General features: G+C 40.0%; 1 protein-coding gene across 1 annotated transcript in view; it reads right to left on the minus strand.

The window, feature by feature from the left end:
* The window catches only part of SLC3A1 (solute carrier family 3 member 1), a 37,004-nt gene extending 24,489 nt beyond the window's left edge, over positions 1-12,515 (minus strand). The window contains exons 1-6 of the mRNA XM_060026699.1: positions 12,397-12,515; positions 12,108-12,184; positions 7,216-7,677; positions 4,299-4,478; positions 4,007-4,161; positions 1,271-1,396 (exon numbers count right to left, since the gene is read on the minus strand). Of these exons, the coding sequence (XP_059882682.1) occupies positions 1,271-1,396; positions 4,007-4,161; positions 4,299-4,478; positions 7,216-7,645 (891 nt within the window). The 5' untranslated portion in view covers positions 7,646-7,677; positions 12,108-12,184; positions 12,397-12,515. The remainder of the gene's footprint in view (positions 1-1,270; positions 1,397-4,006; positions 4,162-4,298; positions 4,479-7,215; positions 7,678-12,107; positions 12,185-12,396) is intronic.
* Between the last annotated feature and the right edge of the window lie 5,874 nt (positions 12,516-18,389).

Genomic DNA, 18,389 nt, shown 5'->3' on the forward strand with positions numbered 1-18,389 from the left:
TAATGGAAACAACAATATGGCTAATGTTTATTGTGAATTATGTGCCACGTGCTGCTGGAACTGCCACCACACAGGTGTGAGCCCCATCAGCTCTCACCTGGGCGCTGAGGGAGCTCTCCCGTCCTGTCTCTAACTCAGCACGCGTCCCTTACAGCAGCAACCACTGCCCCGCGGCATCAGCTCCCACCCTCGTTTTTGCACCCCAGTTCCCTTACTCTCTCCCTCATTTCACTGCAGTGCATTGATGGGGTTGCCAGATAAAATACAGAACAACCAGTTAAGCCTTCATTTCAGATAAACAGTGAATAATTTTTTAGTAGAAGAATGTCTCAAATATGGTACTTCTCTGTTTAACTGAAATTAAAATTTAACTGAGTGTCCTGTAATTTTACTTGCTGTATCTGGCAGCCCTGCACACCGGCCCCCAGACCGTTTCTAAAACATGTGGAGCTCAGTCTCCCCCAAAGAATTTTGCATTTGCTCTTCTCTCTGCCTGAAATTCTCTTCCCCCAGATGTTCACATGACTCCCTTTCAAATGTCAGGTTTTTGTGCAAATGGGACCTCAATATAGTGGTGTCTCTTTGCCAACTTCTCCCTGGCACTCCGAGGCTCTTTACCCTAAGCCTTCATCACCACCTGACATGTTATATATTTAGTTGTTAATTGTCTGCCTTCCCCTCAGGATACTGGGAATTCCTTGAGGGCAGGGCTTTGATGCCCTGCTTCATTCCCATTGCTTAGAACAGGACCTGGCATGGAGCAGACAATAAGTTGATATTTACTGAGTGAATACAGAAGTGTTTTGCATGGGTTATCTCATCTAATGTTCCTAAAAGTTCTCTGAGACAAAGACTGCAATCAATCCTGTTTCATGGATGAGGGATCCAAGACACACAAAAGCCAAATAACTCGCCCAGAAGCCCCCTGCAGCCAGTGGTGGGCTGGGTCCGGACACAGGAGCTGGACCCCCCGAGCCCCTGTTCTGGCCCCGCCTCACCGCACCAGGTCATTGTCACAGGCAGATGAGCACCTCAGAGCTAAGGCAACAGGCGTTTCTGCCTCCCTCCCACTTCGATAATTTGGGTTAGAGGAAGGAAGGAGCCACTGACATATCTAAGAGTCTGTATTTGCTTCAGACACCTTAATCCCAGAACTGAATTGCACTGCTTGATTTTGCCCACATAGTTACTGTTTTTTAACATGAAGTATATCGAATAACCATTTAAGCACCCATGTAACAGAGAAGTTTCTGTGGGTGTCTATACTCACTTTTATTTCTTCTTGAACATCAGGATTACGGAAATTTAAATCAGGTTGCTCTTTCGTAAACTGATGAAAATAGCATTGGTTTCGTACTTCATCAAAGTGCCAACTGGAGTTTCCATATACACTTAACTAGCAAACAGAAAATAGCAAATCAGTTGCTTAGCACGGTTCCTATGATGGTATCACCCACAAAGGAATGATCATTGCCATCCCGGCCCCTTGAGGACTGAGTGCACGAATCCCCAGAATTTTTTTTCTAGCGGGAGCACTAGGTAAATTAATTCCCAAAAATGCCATCCACTGGCCTAATGCCCCCCAAGTGTGGTTGGTTGTGATGTGTTTGTACAGTAGAAGCTGTTCCCAACAACCACAACATGAAACCAATGCTCTCAAAGGCAGGACAAAGGCCAGCTTAAGGAGCAGACATTTCTAATATATTTCCTTGAATCTTCTATCCAGGCTCTGGAATCCTGTTTGTGAAGAAAAGCAAATGGTGGCCAATTTGGGAGAAAGACATATTGTATTGGTCTTGGAGCTTGAATCCAGAGAGAGCAAGTGTTTAAACTGTATCCTTAGAAAAGTATTAGAATCATTCAAATTAAAACTCTACTAGTCCTCGGGAATAAAAGAAATCTAGCAACTTCAAGTGTTGGTTCCCAGCTGCGTTTGACATGGGTACAGCTTTCCTCCTTCTAGAAATGCTCATGTCCGTGGCATTTCCAGAAGGAGGAACTTGTGTGAGGGTTCCTCAGGGCTCTGTCTTGAGCCATTTGTTCATTTCACACTAAAGAGAACATCTGGACAGCATTTACAAACTGAGGGATTTTGCATAATATTTTCTTTTTAGTTGGAAGACCTAGTCACACTGGGTCCACATTTCCATGGCAACAACTGGCCCAAGCTAAGTAGTAGCTGATGCCTTTTGAGGAAACATACTCTCGCCAGATCACCTCATGGCCCACCTGGATACAAACCAGGATAAGATTTATACGGTATATATCAGTATACAGAAAGATCAGTATACAAAATACAAAAAAAAAAAAAAAAAAAACTCCACAAATCTATTTCAAAGGGACAAACAATCCAACAGAAAACTGGGGAAAGAAACCATTAAACAGGCGTTCCACAGAAGTGGAAGCTCAAGTGAATAAATGGATGAAAAGGTGTTCAACATCATTAGTAATTAGGCAACTACTACATTAATAACTAGTAATTAGATAAATAATCATTAGCAATTAGAGAAATGTAAAATTAAGACCTCAGTGTAATTAGATAATAATCATTAGCAATTAGAGAAATGTAAAATTAAGACCAATTTATGTTCACTCGGTAAAAATTAGACTAGATCCAGTCCACAGCCCTTTCATGTATTAGTTGTGAACCAGGGCAATGCGCTTAACATTTCTCTGCCTTGGTCTATTCATCTGCAAAATAGGAATTAAAGCCTAACTCATAAGATTGTAGGGTGAATTAAATAAATTAATGAATATAAAACACTTAGCACAGAGCCTGGCACACAGTAAGCATCTAGCAAATGTTTGCTAATGTCATCATCACTTTCAAAGGTGGTGGATCAGGGAAAAGAAAAATTAGGGAGATGAAAGTGCCAGGACTTGCTAAAGGCCTGTTCACCAGGCTGCACATTAGTGCCATTCATGGAACCTGGGATACAGGAGGTTGGAGGAGAAGATCACACAGTCAGCTTTGACACGTGTCCTTTGAGTGCCCTTGGGTCATCTAAAAGTTGATGCCCAGGAGTCAGCCTCTTTAAATGTTTATGGAGGTCAAGAAGGAGGCCCTGGAAGGGGGACAGACGATCCAGAGGAAAAGGCTCCGCAGAAAGCAGGAGAGAAGGTGAACTAGAGTGGGCAGAGGGACTGTCCTGGGACAAGAGTAGAGTTGCCAGATAAAATATAAGACATCCAATTAAATCTGAATTTCAGATAAACAACAAATACTGTTTTAGTGTAAGTATGTCCCATGCAATATTTTACACTAAAAAATTGTGCACTGTTTATCTAAAGCTCAGATCTCACTGGGCTTCCTGAATTTTCATTTGTAAGTCTGGTAACCCCAGACAGGAGAGACATGGTCTCAGCTGCAAAAGAAGTGACTAGGAAGAGGGTGGGAATGGGGGCAGGTGTGATGGCTTCTGTTCTTTCTTTAAAGTAGAGTTTGCTGCCGAGAGTGATAAGATGGGGAGAAGGCAAGAGGCGGGAGGGTATGTTGATCAGCTGGATTTAGTAAACTTCCCCCAAATGCATGGCTGGATCAGTTCAGGTGGGGACAATGAGTGTGTCCAGAGGCTTAGATACCGAGGTTCAGGTAAAGAGAAAATGGACGGTTGGGTTTATTTATGGCTAGAGTTTTGCTCGACAGTGGAGTCAAAAAGCCAGAAAGGCAAAGGGGTCTGAAGAGTAGCAAGACAGTTACTGAACAAATAGGACATGGAGTTTAAGCTGGACAGAGTGGGAAGTAAAGGAAGAAGACATTAATAGAGAGCATAGGTTTTAATTTGCTGAAATACATCAGCTCTACAATAAAATGAAAAATCCAGATCCAAAATCAAATGATTAGGAGGCTTGGGACTTTATTTCTATTTCTTTGGGAAACTTGTTCTCCTTCCCATAAACTATACCCATCATTTTTTTTTCTTTTAACAGGGCTTTGTAAATAACCAGTTTAATCACTAAAGAGCTGCCCATTTTCCCTCTGTAAATCAAGCACCTCGGTACTCACCCAGTTGTTGGGCGGTATGGTTTTGCCATTTGCACGGGTACAGTCATGCCAGATATAATAATCAGTATATTTCCCTGTCCGGTTCCGACTCCATTGAAACCAAGCATGTTTATCACTGGTGTGGTTTGGTATGAAATCGATGATTAATTTTAAACCTAATGAATGAAAACATTTCAAATGTTAGGACAAGATTATATTAGAATAATGTAACAGTGAAGGAAAAAATGCTTTAAGTTAAGCATTTGGAGAAATGCTTTTCTTAACCCATCCCACCCACCTTCCATTAATTTACCTTTATCATGTATGGCTGCAACCAGATTCTCAAAATTTTTCATCGTTCCGAAAATGGGATCGATTTCTCGGAAATCTTCAACACCATGTCGGAAATCTTTAAGGGATGATTTATAAAATGAAGTAATCCAAACAGTTTTTATATTTAAAGTTGTGATGTAATCTAGCTTATCTTGAATACCTGAATGAAAAAGTCAAAGCCATGAAAAATAAATAAAGTTTGGGTTTTTTTAGTTGAAGGATTAAAAATAAAAGGAATAGGTCTAAGATGGAAATATTTATATTGAGACAGAAATATTTAGAATTTGTTGAATATGGGTGAAATTCAAATAGCAAGGTCTAGTTCTACAAACAACAGCAAATTAATCTTTTAGGTCAAAATAACCTTTGACCTTTAACATCGATGCATAACATTTAAAAAAATCTGTCTGTGGCTTGTTCATATTTTATACTTAAAACCAAGGCTACACTATTGTTAATTTATTCTACACATGGTTTTTGAGCACCTAATCCAAGCCAGATGCTGGGCTAAGTGCCAAGGTACGAAGAAGAAGAATACATGGCCCCTGATGGTCAAGTGGTCTGTGCTGCACTGTCCAGTGTGTAGCCACTTGCCATGTGGCTATCAAGCACTGGCAGTGTGACTAGTCTGAATTGAGATATGCTGTAAATGTAAAACACACGCTGGACTTTGAAGACCCAGTATGAAGAGAAAGAGTGTAAAATAGCTCATTTATATTTTTATATTGATTATATGTTGAAGTGATACAGTGGATGTGTTGGAGTATACGACGTATATTATTAAAATTAATTTCACTCGTTTCTCTTTTACTTTTTTAATGTGGCTTCTAGAAAACTGACAATTACCTATGTGATCCACATTCTATTTCCTTTGGATATTGCTGAAGCCAAGAATTTATACAGAAGAGAATTCTAGAGTTGGCTGAGAAGAGATATGGGAATGAAACTGTACTTGGGACCTCGTAGGATAATTAGCAGATAGTGGCATGGGGTGGGGGGGGGGGCGGTGCTTCTAGTTCAGAGTCCTAAATGCAGAGCCAGAGTTCAGTTTAGTATTCAGCCTCCAGTAACTTTCTGTGGGACTCTATGTGGCTTCCTACAATCAGCCTGTCCGAGGTCACAGAGACCAAAGCACAAAGTCCCCTGACTCCTGGCCTTGGGGCTCTTCCCCTGTAACAGGCTGCTTATCTTTGTCCTCATTGTACCTCAGTTCCCCTATGTGGGTGGCTGTCAGACCACACAGAGTGTCAAAAGGCAACAAAAGAATTTTAAGGCAGATTTAAGTCAGAATTTTGATTTATATCAAAAACCAGCACAAAGGAACAGGATGATAAAAACAGAGGCTGAACAGACACAAAGTAAACAAGGGATCTCCTAGGCCCACATTCCAGGGGACAGAAGGCAGTAAACTGAACTGAAACCTGGAACATTTTCTTCAAGTAATAACAACAAAACCCCCTCAAAAAAACCAAAAAAACCCCCTCAACCTCAAGGAAAAATACCTATTAATTACAGGAGGCAGCCAGTCCTTCAAGGAAAAGTTACTGGAAATGGCAAATGTGAGAGGTGATTAGAAGTTGCCCTTTGCAGGAGAATTTAGATAGAGATTACAGAGAGAGGGCCAGGAAGTGGGGAGTGTATTTCTGGGTTTAGGGTTTTGGGCTCTATTCCATCAAAACATCACTTTGCAAAGCATTTCCTTTTTAAGAAGCAGGTGCTAGGACCATGCTGGGGGCTGGGGGTTGGAAGGAAACTCACCCAGACACTTACAAGGCAGTATCAGAGGTGCTGCTCCTGCAAAGCACCGCAAGAGCTCTGGGGAGGGGAGCGCACCCACTGATCGGGAGGTTAAATACAGATTAATGAAGGAAGTGGGTTTGAACTGCATCTTGAAGGACAGAAAATATTTCAATTAGCTAAGATGCAGGATGACTTTAAAAAGAGAAAAATTATATGAGTGTGAAAAAGAAAAGCCTTTTATTAGTTATCAGGAAAGTTGGAGATTTCAAGAGTGTATTTATAACATTTTAAAGTTTGATTAAGCTCATTTCCACTTCCCATACTCTATTAAATCATTCTGTTTTGTCTTCTTCAAGCCAAATATCATTATCAAAAATTACCTTATTAGTTTATTTGTTCCTTATTGTTGCCCTTAACTAGGGTGACCATATCAACCAATCTGCCTGGGACAGTTCCTGTGTATGGTTTGTGTCCTTGTTTACACAATAAATAATTAGGACATTCCACATATAACACACTAGGAAATTATTAGCATAACTTTAAATTTTTTTAACTTTTTTTTTAATATGGATATTGTTTTTAAATAATCCTTAATTCAAGAAATGACCAACCCACTCTATGCCTTTTCTTCTTTCCTTCATTTCTCAGAATTTAAGCTTTAGAGACTCAGCCTACACATTTTAAAGACATCACTTAATCTTTTTCTAAAATATTATTTATGCTTTGTTCACTAATCAGAAACTCTCCACCAGATTGCCAAACCAGCCACTGTGCACACTGGAAAAGGAATGCTAAACAGTCACTCTGAGATAACCACCTCTAAAGTGCACAGAAGCAGGACACATTTCAAGAGGAAACTTGCCCACGTAGGAAGTTAGAATGGATGACCAACTACGCAAAGGTTCCTAGCAGGCAATAAACTAAACAGCTCTTTGGGGGCTCAAAGGGCTCCAGCAAGTAACCTTTCATCATATGGGAAGAACTGTTGGGCTCTGCGGAGGGGCTTTTAAACATCATCAACAAGGAGAAACGTGGCGTGACCAGTCATACTGGATGGAATGTGCTTACCGCACAACCCAGGCATAATGCCCTTCAAGAACTGAAAGAGTCCTCTACAACCTCATCTCGGACACGCCCCAAACTCTCAAGGCACGCACCTTTTAGATCTCCGTTCCCATCCTTGTCGCTGTCCTTGAAAGACCTCGGGTAGATCCGGTACATGGGCCCCGCCTGCCACCAGTCCAGGCACTTCGGAGAGATGGCAATGATGCCTATGGTGGCCCCAGTGAGCACGAGCACAGAAGCCACGGTGAGCCAGAAGAGGATCTCCCGGGGCACCCGGTAGCGGGCCTGGCCCGAGAACCGGAACAGCACCTCCTTGGGCATCCCCGCGTAGGGCCGGACATCCTTCAAGTCGGGCTCCGCAGGGCCAAAGATGTCCACGGCATTGTGCTGTGGGCTGTCCTCTGGGCTGCCTGGGTCCGGGTCCGTCTCCAGGATGTCTTCATTTTGTACAAACCCGTTGTTTGTCCGGCCTCCCTTCATACTCATTCCAATGGAATCTCTCTTGCCTTTATCCTCAGCCATGTTTCACAATCTTATCCCTGCGGAGTGCCTTCCTGCAGTAACAAAAGTGGGAAGGGAACTCGCTGAATTGCTTGGTCGTGTTAACGAGCTTTGCGTGGTTTATGAATAAACTTGGCTGGACTTTGCCCAGCCAAGGAAGAAAGGGTAAAGGTAAAGGGAGTTTTAAAAAATTCTCTTTACACCTGTGAGGCTGATGTAACTATAGTCACTACACTGAGGGATTCAGTTCTGGACTGGGACATGGGCATAGAGGAGGGCAAATGGGAAGAGGACACAGGGTTCCATTGCAATTTAAGGTGTTACTTGATGGAGTACACAGATGTTCAAAGCAGCATTATTCACAACAGTCAAAAGGTGGAAACAAGCCAAGTGTCTATCAATGGATGAATGGACAAACAAAATGTGACATATGCCTTAAAAAGGAATGAAATTCTGACCATGTGCTACAACATGGATGAACCTTGAAGACATTATGCTAAGTGAAGGAAGCCAGACACAAAAGGATAGATATGGTCTGAGTCCACTTATATGAAGTACTTAGACAAATTCATAGAGATCGAGAGCAGAACTGTAGTTACCGGGAGTTGGAAGGAGGGGGGTAATGGGGAGTTTTTGTTTAATGGATATAAAGTTTCCATTTCGGCTGATGAAAAGTTCTGGAGGTGGCTGCACACCAATGTAAATGTACTTAATGCCACTGAATTGTACACTTACAGATTCTTAAAGTGGTAAATTTTATATTATGTATATTTTACCACAATAAAAAAATAGCTTACATTTCTTTTTTCTTTTTAGCTAGCTCTGAGAAAAAGAAACAAACATCAAATTTTGCAAGGGGAAACAGGCTTTTTATTTTTTGTTTTGAAGGTCTCTTCTCCTATAAATGCAAGAGGAAGAGGATTTGGAGGCAGGGAACAACAAAACCTTTGTTACTAAAGCTATTTTATTTTATCTCAATTCAAGCCAACCTGATAAATACCTATTTGTATGCTCAGTTTGACCCCAGGTGCCTTCAGTTTTTTCAGTTTTTCCTATTTTCAGAAGAGGAGATGGCTGTCCATTCTTGGAAGCACTTTTCAAAGTGGGAGAGGCAGAATGAGGAATTCCATGTCTAGCAAGTTCAAGTGCTTTATTATAGGTAAACAGTTCTTAATGCGAGCATTAAGAGTTGTTGAATCATTGACAAGTATAAAATACAAATTTGCAACCCTGAGGAAACTGCATTAAACTTAGGTGTGCTTTTCTAGAAGATTATCAAACCTTAAAAGAATGCAATGATTCATGGCTTCCATTTAATCAGTGGCACATATAATAAACAGCTCTATGACTCATTTGATCAAATAAGAATTTTTTTCTTTTAAATGAGGAAAGTTATATGAATTCTTAATATTATTATTATTTTGTAGAGTTACTTAGAAGCAGTAATTTGTACAGAGGAATGAGCGATTTGATTTTCACTAAGTTATTTTTAAAAATGAGTAAATCCCAATGTCTAGCTCGTTGAATGCATCCAATAAGTGGCATCTCTCATCATTATTAATTAGGCATGTTGTATTTTTTTTTTAATTAAAGGAATTTAACTTTTATGTCTTCAAATTGCTTCATCACTCAAACACATAATGGTAATTTTCACAACAGACGCTAACTGAAATGCAGTTACTATTTGGGGATAAAAAACAAAATGCAAAAATACCCCTAGTTTTACAATAATTTTAAATTATAAAAATAACTTTTAATTATAAATACTTAAGTTCTAAGTATTCAATCATACAAATGCAAAGAAAACTCTACTTCATAACAATACAATTTCATGACAGGAATGTCCCATTTTGACCTCTCCACATTTTATTTAAAATAACAATAACAGGGGCTTCCCTGATGGTGCAGTGGTTAAGAATCCACCCGCCAATGCAGGGGACATGTGTTCGAGCCCTGGTCCAGGAAGATCCCTCATGCCGTGGAGCAACTAAGCCCGTGAGCCACAACTACTGAGCCTGCGCTCTAGAGCCCGCGAGCCACAGCTACTAAGCCCATGTGCCACAACTACTGAAGCCCACCCCCCTAGAGCCCATGCTCTGCAACAAGAGAAGACACCGCAACGAGGAGCCCGTGCACCGCAACGAAGAGCACCCCCGGCTCACCGCAACCAGAGAAAGCCCACGCACAGCAATGAAGACCCAACATAACCAAAAATAAATAAATAAATTTATAAATAAAATACAATAACAACAATAATACTTCGAACTTCCAGAATATGCAAACTAGAATCTTTTAAAAAACAATCTGGAATAATCATCTGGTCTCTGGTGGGAGGATCATTTAAACAATAAAAGCAATTACAAAAGAAGATTGAATTGACTGAATAAAATTTTTGAATTTTTTATATCACAAAGTATACTAATTGAAGAGCTTATGACAAATTGGGAAATGCATTGGTAATAAATACGCCAAAGAACTTATGTTTTTAACATTAAAAATATGTATATATTGTTCAACATATTTTTACATATATGAAATTTCATAATATCAATTTTAAAATGTCAGTAGGAAACGTGAAAAAAGAATGTAAACATATTTAACACAAATCAACTCACTAACGTTAGAGAAATAAATAAGCATTTTCAATCACATTGGCAAAGAATTTCTAAAAGATTATAGTACTGATAAGGATCCAGTGTAAATTGACATAATAATTCTGGAAAGTAATCTGGCAATGTGTATCATGAGTTTTAACATTTTCAGAGGCTAAAAATAAATAAATGGGGCTAGCTCTACTGGATTTTAAAATAAAAACTCCAGAAAAATGAAGAGTTGTTACTGAAGAAGGATAAGTCAAAAGATCAATTGAACAGATTGGAGTCATCAAAAATGGACCCCTACTCCCTATACAGAAGGGAATTTAGAATATGACAAGTGAGGAAGTCAGTGAGGAAAAGAGAGATTTTTTAGTAAGTGATGTTGGACAATTGGATAAGGAGAGGAAGTATAATATGATCAGAATCATGTGGGAAGAAATAGCACACACATTTGTGCATGCATGTTGAATTTCAGCTAGTGGTTGCCTGGAGGCTGAGAATAAGAGAATGAGGATGAGAATCCTTGGACTTAACGCTTTTCTTGTACCTATACTTGGACTTATACTTTACCCTGAGTTATCTGTCCTTAGCATATACGACTTTCATAATAAAAAGAGGGGAGAAAATGTTCATATCCTTTAACTCAGCAACTCCACTTCCAAAACTCTATCTTAAGGAAATAATTCAGGACAGGGACAAAAGTTTATGAATAATAGGCTTATTAATTAGTGTTATTTATTACAACAAATATTGGGAACAACCAAAATGTTCAAGACTAGCTAAGTAAATTATTGTACATCCATGTTATGGAATATTAGTCATTGAGCATATTTTCGAGGATTTTTAATGACATGGAAGAAATCCCACATTATTGCATTGAGTGGGGAAAATGCAGGCTATAAAGTAGTTGTCCTAATTATGTAAAAAAAATTTTTTTCATGTAGATTTGTAAAGTCCTATTAGAAAAAGTGTTTACAGTGTTTATCTCTGGGTTCTAAGATTATGCGTGATACCCATTTTGTTCTTTAAACTTTTTCTGATTTTTCTGTAATGAATATGTATTACTCTTCCATTAGAAAAAATGTAAGTTAGGAAACCCTGAGTTTGGAGTCTCCCTAGAACTTCCAGTCAGGTGCTAGAGTTCAGTTTAAGGTGACTCCTCCTAACATCAGCCATCCAAAATTCATAAATATCCCATACTCAAGATTTAAAGTAAAGAGAGAAAAAAAAAAGCAAACTTCAAAAAGCAGAAAGAAAACATGGATTCAATGAACAAGTATGGAAACACTGGAGAGAAGAGGAAGTTGGCGGCAATTCGGAAAAGATAGCCACAAAGTTAAGAATTCCCAACAAATACAAGGTATCAGTATTACTTACTTTCAAGGTGACTTAGAAAGAAATATTGATTGTAGAAAGCCAAACACACTGACTGTTAAAACTTCTAAACATGAATAAGGAACAAGAACACTAAGGAAGCTTTAAGAGCTAACTCTGATAATCAAAACAAAGAATCAGAGATAATGAAGATAATCTCTCAGGAAATTCAAATCCCAGGTGAGTTACACAATCACAATAATAAAGCAAAGAAGAATGAACTATCTAGAAAACAGATAACAGAACAATGGAGGCTATCACAGGACCCAGAAACATCCTGCAATTAAACAGAAACAAACATATAGAAATCAGTAATCAATTAAAAAATGTACTTTTATATTATATATATGTATTTTAAAATATATATGTACTAGGATTCATTAAATGAATTTTAAAGCCATTCACTCATAAAGACTTCCACTCAGCAGCAAACCCACCAAAATAACTTACAGTATATAACCTGTCAGATTAGTAAACATTTAAAATAGAAAGATTTTCCATATTGCATTTACCTGTTTATAGCCTCTGTGATCTAAGGGTAGGATCTGCTGCATAGTCATCTTTAAGTTCCCAGCATCCAGTTCAGTGCCTGGTAGATTATTAAATGAATAAAAGTAGTTACTTAAAGATAGATAGACCTAACCCTATGCTGAAGAAAAAGGGGGGGATGAAAAAAGGGGGGAGGAGGGGGAGCAGGAGGATTAGAAGGAAGAGGTGGAGAGGGGAGGGGGGAAAAAGAAAAGTGGAAAGTACATTCTGCACAAAAATGTAGATTTTTATCACTTAGCCAAATGTTCTTACCTTGACACAGTTTCATGAGTGAAATATTAAGTCAGAAGAAGTGAGATTCAAGCTTGCCTCCACTACTTGCTCTCTGTTTGATCTTGGACAAAATTTTCTCTGAGCCTCTGTTACCTCAGCTGTAAAACAGTTTTAAGTAGAAGGAAACACTAAAATAGATTTGTCCCAGCTAGAGAAGGAAGTTCAATTTATATAATCATTGAAATCAAAGGAAAATATCTAAACATGTTTTTGCTGGAAGTTAAACTATTTTAAAACATTTTTATAACAAAGTATAACAAAACAAATAGCAAAAGAAATGTTAACAACTTGAAAATGTGACAGATGTCAGGACAAAACCTTACTATTTCTACATATAAAGAATGAATGCAAACCTTTAAAATCAGTAGCTAAATTACATTCAATAAGATTAAAAAGGATTGCAAATTATATATAAGAAATTAACATCACATAAAAGTAACTGAAAAAAAGTACCTTTCTGAAGGAATTAAAGAATAAAAATTAAAACATTAAGGTACATGATAGATTAATTGTATTAGTAGCTAATTAATGGCATCCCTGTATCCCTTAATGGTCTTTTGCCCCATCATTCCTTAGTCCCTTGACACACGGAGTCTGGACTTAGACGTATGGCTTGCTTTGGCCAATGACACAAAAAGAAACTTGACACAAAAAGAGGCTTTAAAAAGTGCTCCTCTTCTAGATCACTGCCATCACGGGTAGATTAGGTCCAGGCTGGTCTGCTGCAGGATGTGGGAGATAATGGGAAGGACTCTGGAGTCTTCCCATCGAGGGTCCTCTAGATTAGCCAGTCCCCAGGCAGCCAGCCATTTGACCACAGATGCTTGAGTAAGTCCAGCCAGGACCAGTGTTCAAACTGGCCTATGAACAACTGTAGTGTCATGAAAATTAGTAAATGGTTGGGTTACTTTTTGGCTTTGACCTTTAAAAAACAGACTGATTGAGGGATAATTGACATACAATAAACTGCACTCTGAAGTATACGATTTGATGTTTTAACATGTGTATATATCCATGAAAGCATCACCACAATCAAAATAATGAACATGTCCATCACCTGCAAAAGTGTCCTCTTGCCCCTTCGTAGTCCCTCCCTCCTACCCCTCCCTGCACCTCACCCTCACCCGCCACAGCCTATGCCTGTCCCTGCTTTCTGATCTGCTTTCTATCACTATAGATTAGTTTGCATTTTCTGGATTTTTATATAAACGGAATCATCCATACAGTATGTAACTTTTGTCTGGTTTCTTTTACTCAGCATAATTATTTGGACATTTATCCAACTTGTATGTATCAATATTTCATTCATTTTTATTAACTAACACTTTTTTTTTAGAGGAAGCTGTAGTTTTACAGAAAAATTGAACAGAAACTACAGAGAGTTTCCATATACCCCTCTCTTCTCTTCTACGTCTGCAGTTTCTCTTATTATTAGCATCTTGCATTAGCATGGTACATTTGATGTACAATTGATGAACCAATATTGATACATTATTAACTATAGTCCCTGGTTTGCATCAAGGTTCACTCTTCGCGTTGTACAGTTCTGAGCGTTTTGACAAATGCACAGTCATGTATCCACCTTTATAGTGTCATAATGGAATTGTTTCGCTTTCTCGAAAATACCCTGTGCTTCACATATTCATCCCTCCATCCCCCTGAACCCCTGGCAACCACTGATCTTTTTACTGTCTCTATAGCTTTGCCTTTTCCAGAATGTCATATAGTTGGAATAATATAGTATAAGCCTTTTCAGACTGGCTTCTTTCATTTAGTAATATGCATTTAAGTTTCCCTTATGTCTTTTTGTGGCTTAATAGATCTTTTCAGTGCCAAATAATATTCCATTGTCTGGATGTACCAGAGTTTATCCATTTACCTACTGAAAGACATCTTAGTTGCTTCCAAGTTTTGGCAATTTTAAGGCTACTGTAAACCATCACGTGCAGGTTTTTGTGTGGACATAAGTATTCAACTCCTTTTGGTAAATACCAAGGAGTGTGATGGTTGGATTTTATGGTAAGACTCTATTTTGCTTTGCAAGACACTGCCAGACTGTCTTCTATTTTGGAAGGCTGTACCATTTTGCATTCCAACCAGCAATGAATGAGAGTTCCTTGTTGCTCCACGTCCTTGCTAATGTTTAGAGTTGTCGGTGTTTTGGATATAAGCCATTCTAATATGATTATAGTGGTATCCCAGTGTTTAGTTAATTCCTTTCTATCATGGAGTAGTATTCAACTCTATGAATATACACCACTGTTGATAACTGAACATGTATTTTTTTTCCAGTTTTGTACTGTTATAAATAAAACTGCTGTGAACAGTCAGGTACAAATTTTTGTAATGATATAGTTTTCTTTTCTCTTGGGTAAACACCTAGGAGCAGATGGCTGGATCATATGGAAGGTGTACATTGTCTATGTTTAACCGTGTAAGAAACTGCCGAACTATTTCAGAAAGTGCTTGCACCATCTTACGTTACATTCAGCAGCGTCTGAGGTTCTAGTTCTTTCACATCCTTGCCAGCACTTGCTATGTTCAGTCTGTTTAATTTTTGTGATTCTAGTATGTAAGTAGTGGTATTTCATTGCTGTTTTAATTTGCACATCCCTTTTTTTTTTTTTTTTTTTTTTTGCTGTACACAGGCCTCTCACTGTTGTGGCCTCTCCCGTTGCGGAGCACAGGCTCCAGACGCGCAGGCTCAGCAGCCATGGCTCATGGGCCCAGCCGCTCCGCGGCATGTGGGATCCTCCCGGACCGGGGCACGAACCCGTGTCCTCTGCATCGGCAGGCAGACTCTCAACCACTGCGCCACCAGGGAAGCCCTGCACATCCCTTTCGAATAATGATGTCGAGTATCTTTTCAGTGCTTTTTTGCCACCCATTATCTTTCTGGTGAAGTTGATGCTGGCTAGGGGGTCAGCTAGGGGGTCTCAGTTCTCTACCCATGGGTGTCTCCATGCTGTCTCTCCACATTGGCTACTTTGGGCTTCCTCATAGCATTCTGGCATGGTCCCAAATGTGAGTGTCCCAGATGAAGAGAGAAAGCAAGGCAGAAACTGCATCCTTTTTGTGACCTAGCCTCAGAAGTCACATAGCATCTTTTTGACTGTACTTGATGTACCAAGGCCAGAGCCCATGTGAGAAGTTACAGAGCAAAGGACATACAGGGAAGCCATTAATTGGGCTTTTAATGCAATTAATCTATCATGTACCTTCATCATACTTTTTTAAAAAATAAATTTATTTTTATTTTTTTATTTTTGGCTGCATTGGGTCTTTGTTGCTGCGCGTGAGCTTTCTCTAGTTGCGGTGAGCGGGGGCTACTCTTTGTTGCGGTGCAAGGGCTTCTTATTGTGGTGGCTTCTCTTGTTGCAGAGCACAGGCTCTAGGCACATAGGCTTCAGTAGTTGTGGCTTGTGGGCTCTAGAACGCAGGCTCAGTAGTTGTGGCACACGGGCTTAGTTGCTCCACAGCATGTGGGATCTTCCTGGACGAGGGCTCAAACCCGTGTCCCCTGAATTGGCAGGCAGATTCTTAACCACTGCGCCACCAGGGAAGCCCTGGTTTTGTTTTTGAAAGTAGCCATCCTCATGAGTGTGAAGCTGTACATCACTGCGGTTTTGATTTGCATTTCCCTGATGATGTGTGATATTGAGCATCTTTCATGTGCTTGTTAGCCATTTGCATATCATCTCTGGAGAAAGGTCTATTCAAGTCCTTTGCTCATTTTAAAAATCAGCAAATAAATCATTATTTGCTGTTGAGTTGTAACAGTGTTTTTTTTGTTTTGTTTTGTTTATTTATTTATTTATTTATGGCTGCATTGCGTCTTCATTGCTGTGCGCGGGCTTCCTCTAGTTGTGGCGAGCAGGGGCTATTCTTCATTGTGGTGCATGGGCTTCTCATTGCAGTGGCTTCTCTTGTTGCAGGGCATGGGCTCTAGGCACACAGGCTTCAGTAGTTGCGGCACACGGGCTCAGTAGTTGTGGCTCGTGGGCTCTAGAGAGCAGACTCAGTAGTTGAAGCGCACGGGCTTAGTTGCTCCGCGGCATATGGGATCTTCCCAGACCAGGGATTGAACCCGTGTCCCTTGCCTTGGCAGGCGGATTCTTAACCCCTGTGCCACCAGGGAAGTCCTGAAAAAAATAATCTGTGTCCTAAACAATAAATATTCCATCAGCTAGTTTGTGTGTAATTAGAACAATGATGCCCAAACTTTGGGATTTTATAGGCAAGGAAAATTCAAACAAAAAAAAAATTGGAAATCAAAATATGGTACCAGCATTTTATTTTGCTCAATAAAAATATTAACAAATAATCTAGGATCAGGCCAAGATGGTAGAGTAGGAAGACCCTGAGCTCACCTCCTCCCACGTAAGTTTGGCACACCAAAATCACAACTATTTGCAGAGCAACTACGGATGAGAACCACACGAAGAATAGCAGAAAAGATCTACAACTAAAGATATAAAGAAAGAACCACAAAGGGCTTCCCTGGTGGCGCAGTGGTTGAGAGTCCGCCTGCCGATGCAGGGGACACAGGTTCGTGCCCCGGTCTGAGAGGATCCCACATGCTGCAGAGCGGCTGGGCCCATGAGCCATGGCCGCTGAGCCTGCGTGTCCGGAGCCTGTGCTCCGCAACGGGAGTGGCCACAACAGTGAGAGGCCCGCATATTGCAATAAAAAAAAAAGAAGAAAAGAAAGAACCACAATGAGAGACAGGTAGGAGAGGCAGAGTCGCGATGGAGTCAAGACCCACACCCCAGAGTAGGCAACCCATAAACGGGAGGATAATTACAATTGTACAGGTTCTCTCCAACGAGCAAGGGGTCTGAGTCCCACATTGGGCTCCCCAGCCTGGGGGTCCTGCACCAGGAAGACGAGCCCCCAGAATGTTTGGCTTTGAAAGACAGCAGGGATTACTTTTGGGAGAGCAGAGGGCTGTGGGAAATAGAGTCTCCATTTTTTTTTTTTCAATATCACTGATGAACGTAGATGTAAAAATCCTCATCAAAATGAATTCAATAGTATATTAAAAAGATCATACACCATGATCAAGTGGGATTTATTCCAAGGATGCAAAGATGGTTCAGTATTCACAAATCAAACGATACATCATATTAACAAAATGAAGAATAAAAATCATATGATCATCTCAATAGGTACAGAAAAAGGTTTTGTAAAAACTCAAGATCGATTTATGATAAAAACTCTTAACAAAGTGGGTATAGAGGAAATGTACCTCAACATAATAAAGACCATATACGACAAGCCCATAGTGAACATCATACTCAACAGTGAAAAACTGAAAGCATTTGCTCTAAGATCAAGAACAAGACAAGGATGTCCACTCTTGCCACTTTTTTTTTTTTTTTTTTTTTGCGGTACGCGGGCCTCTCACTGTTGTGGCCTCTCCCATTGCGGAGCACAGGCTCCGGACACACAGGCTCAGCAGCCATGGCTCACGGGCCCAGCCGCTCCGCGGCATGTGGGATCCTCCCGGACCGGGGCATGAACCCACGTCCCCTGTATCGGCAGGCGGACTTCCAACCACTGCGCCACAAGGGAAGCCCCATCTTGCCACCTTTTATTCAACATAGTATTGGCAGTCCTAGCCATAGCAATCAGATAAGAAAAAGAAATAAAAGGAATCCAAATTGGAAGGGGAGAAGTAAAACAGTCATTGCACGTGACATAGAAAATCCTAAAGATGCCACAAAAAAACTACTAGAACTTATCAATAAGTTCAGTAAAGTGCTCTCCTCTCTTCTTGTGGGTGGAGTTACAATTTCATGGTAACTTATCTTCACTAGCATGGTGAAATGGGAAAGTCTGGGGCCAAATAGACATGTGTTTGAATCCCAGATCAGCCAGTTCTAAGCTTTGTGGTCTTGGGTAATTCATTCAGCCTCTTTAGATGGATCTCAGTTTTTTCATCGGCTACACTTACTTCATAGTGTTGTTAT

The sequence above is a fragment of the Delphinus delphis genome, chromosome 12 (genome assembly GCF_949987515.2).
Source record: "Delphinus delphis chromosome 12, mDelDel1.2, whole genome shotgun sequence".
NCBI classification, from domain to species: Eukaryota; Metazoa; Chordata; class Mammalia; order Artiodactyla; family Delphinidae; genus Delphinus; species Delphinus delphis.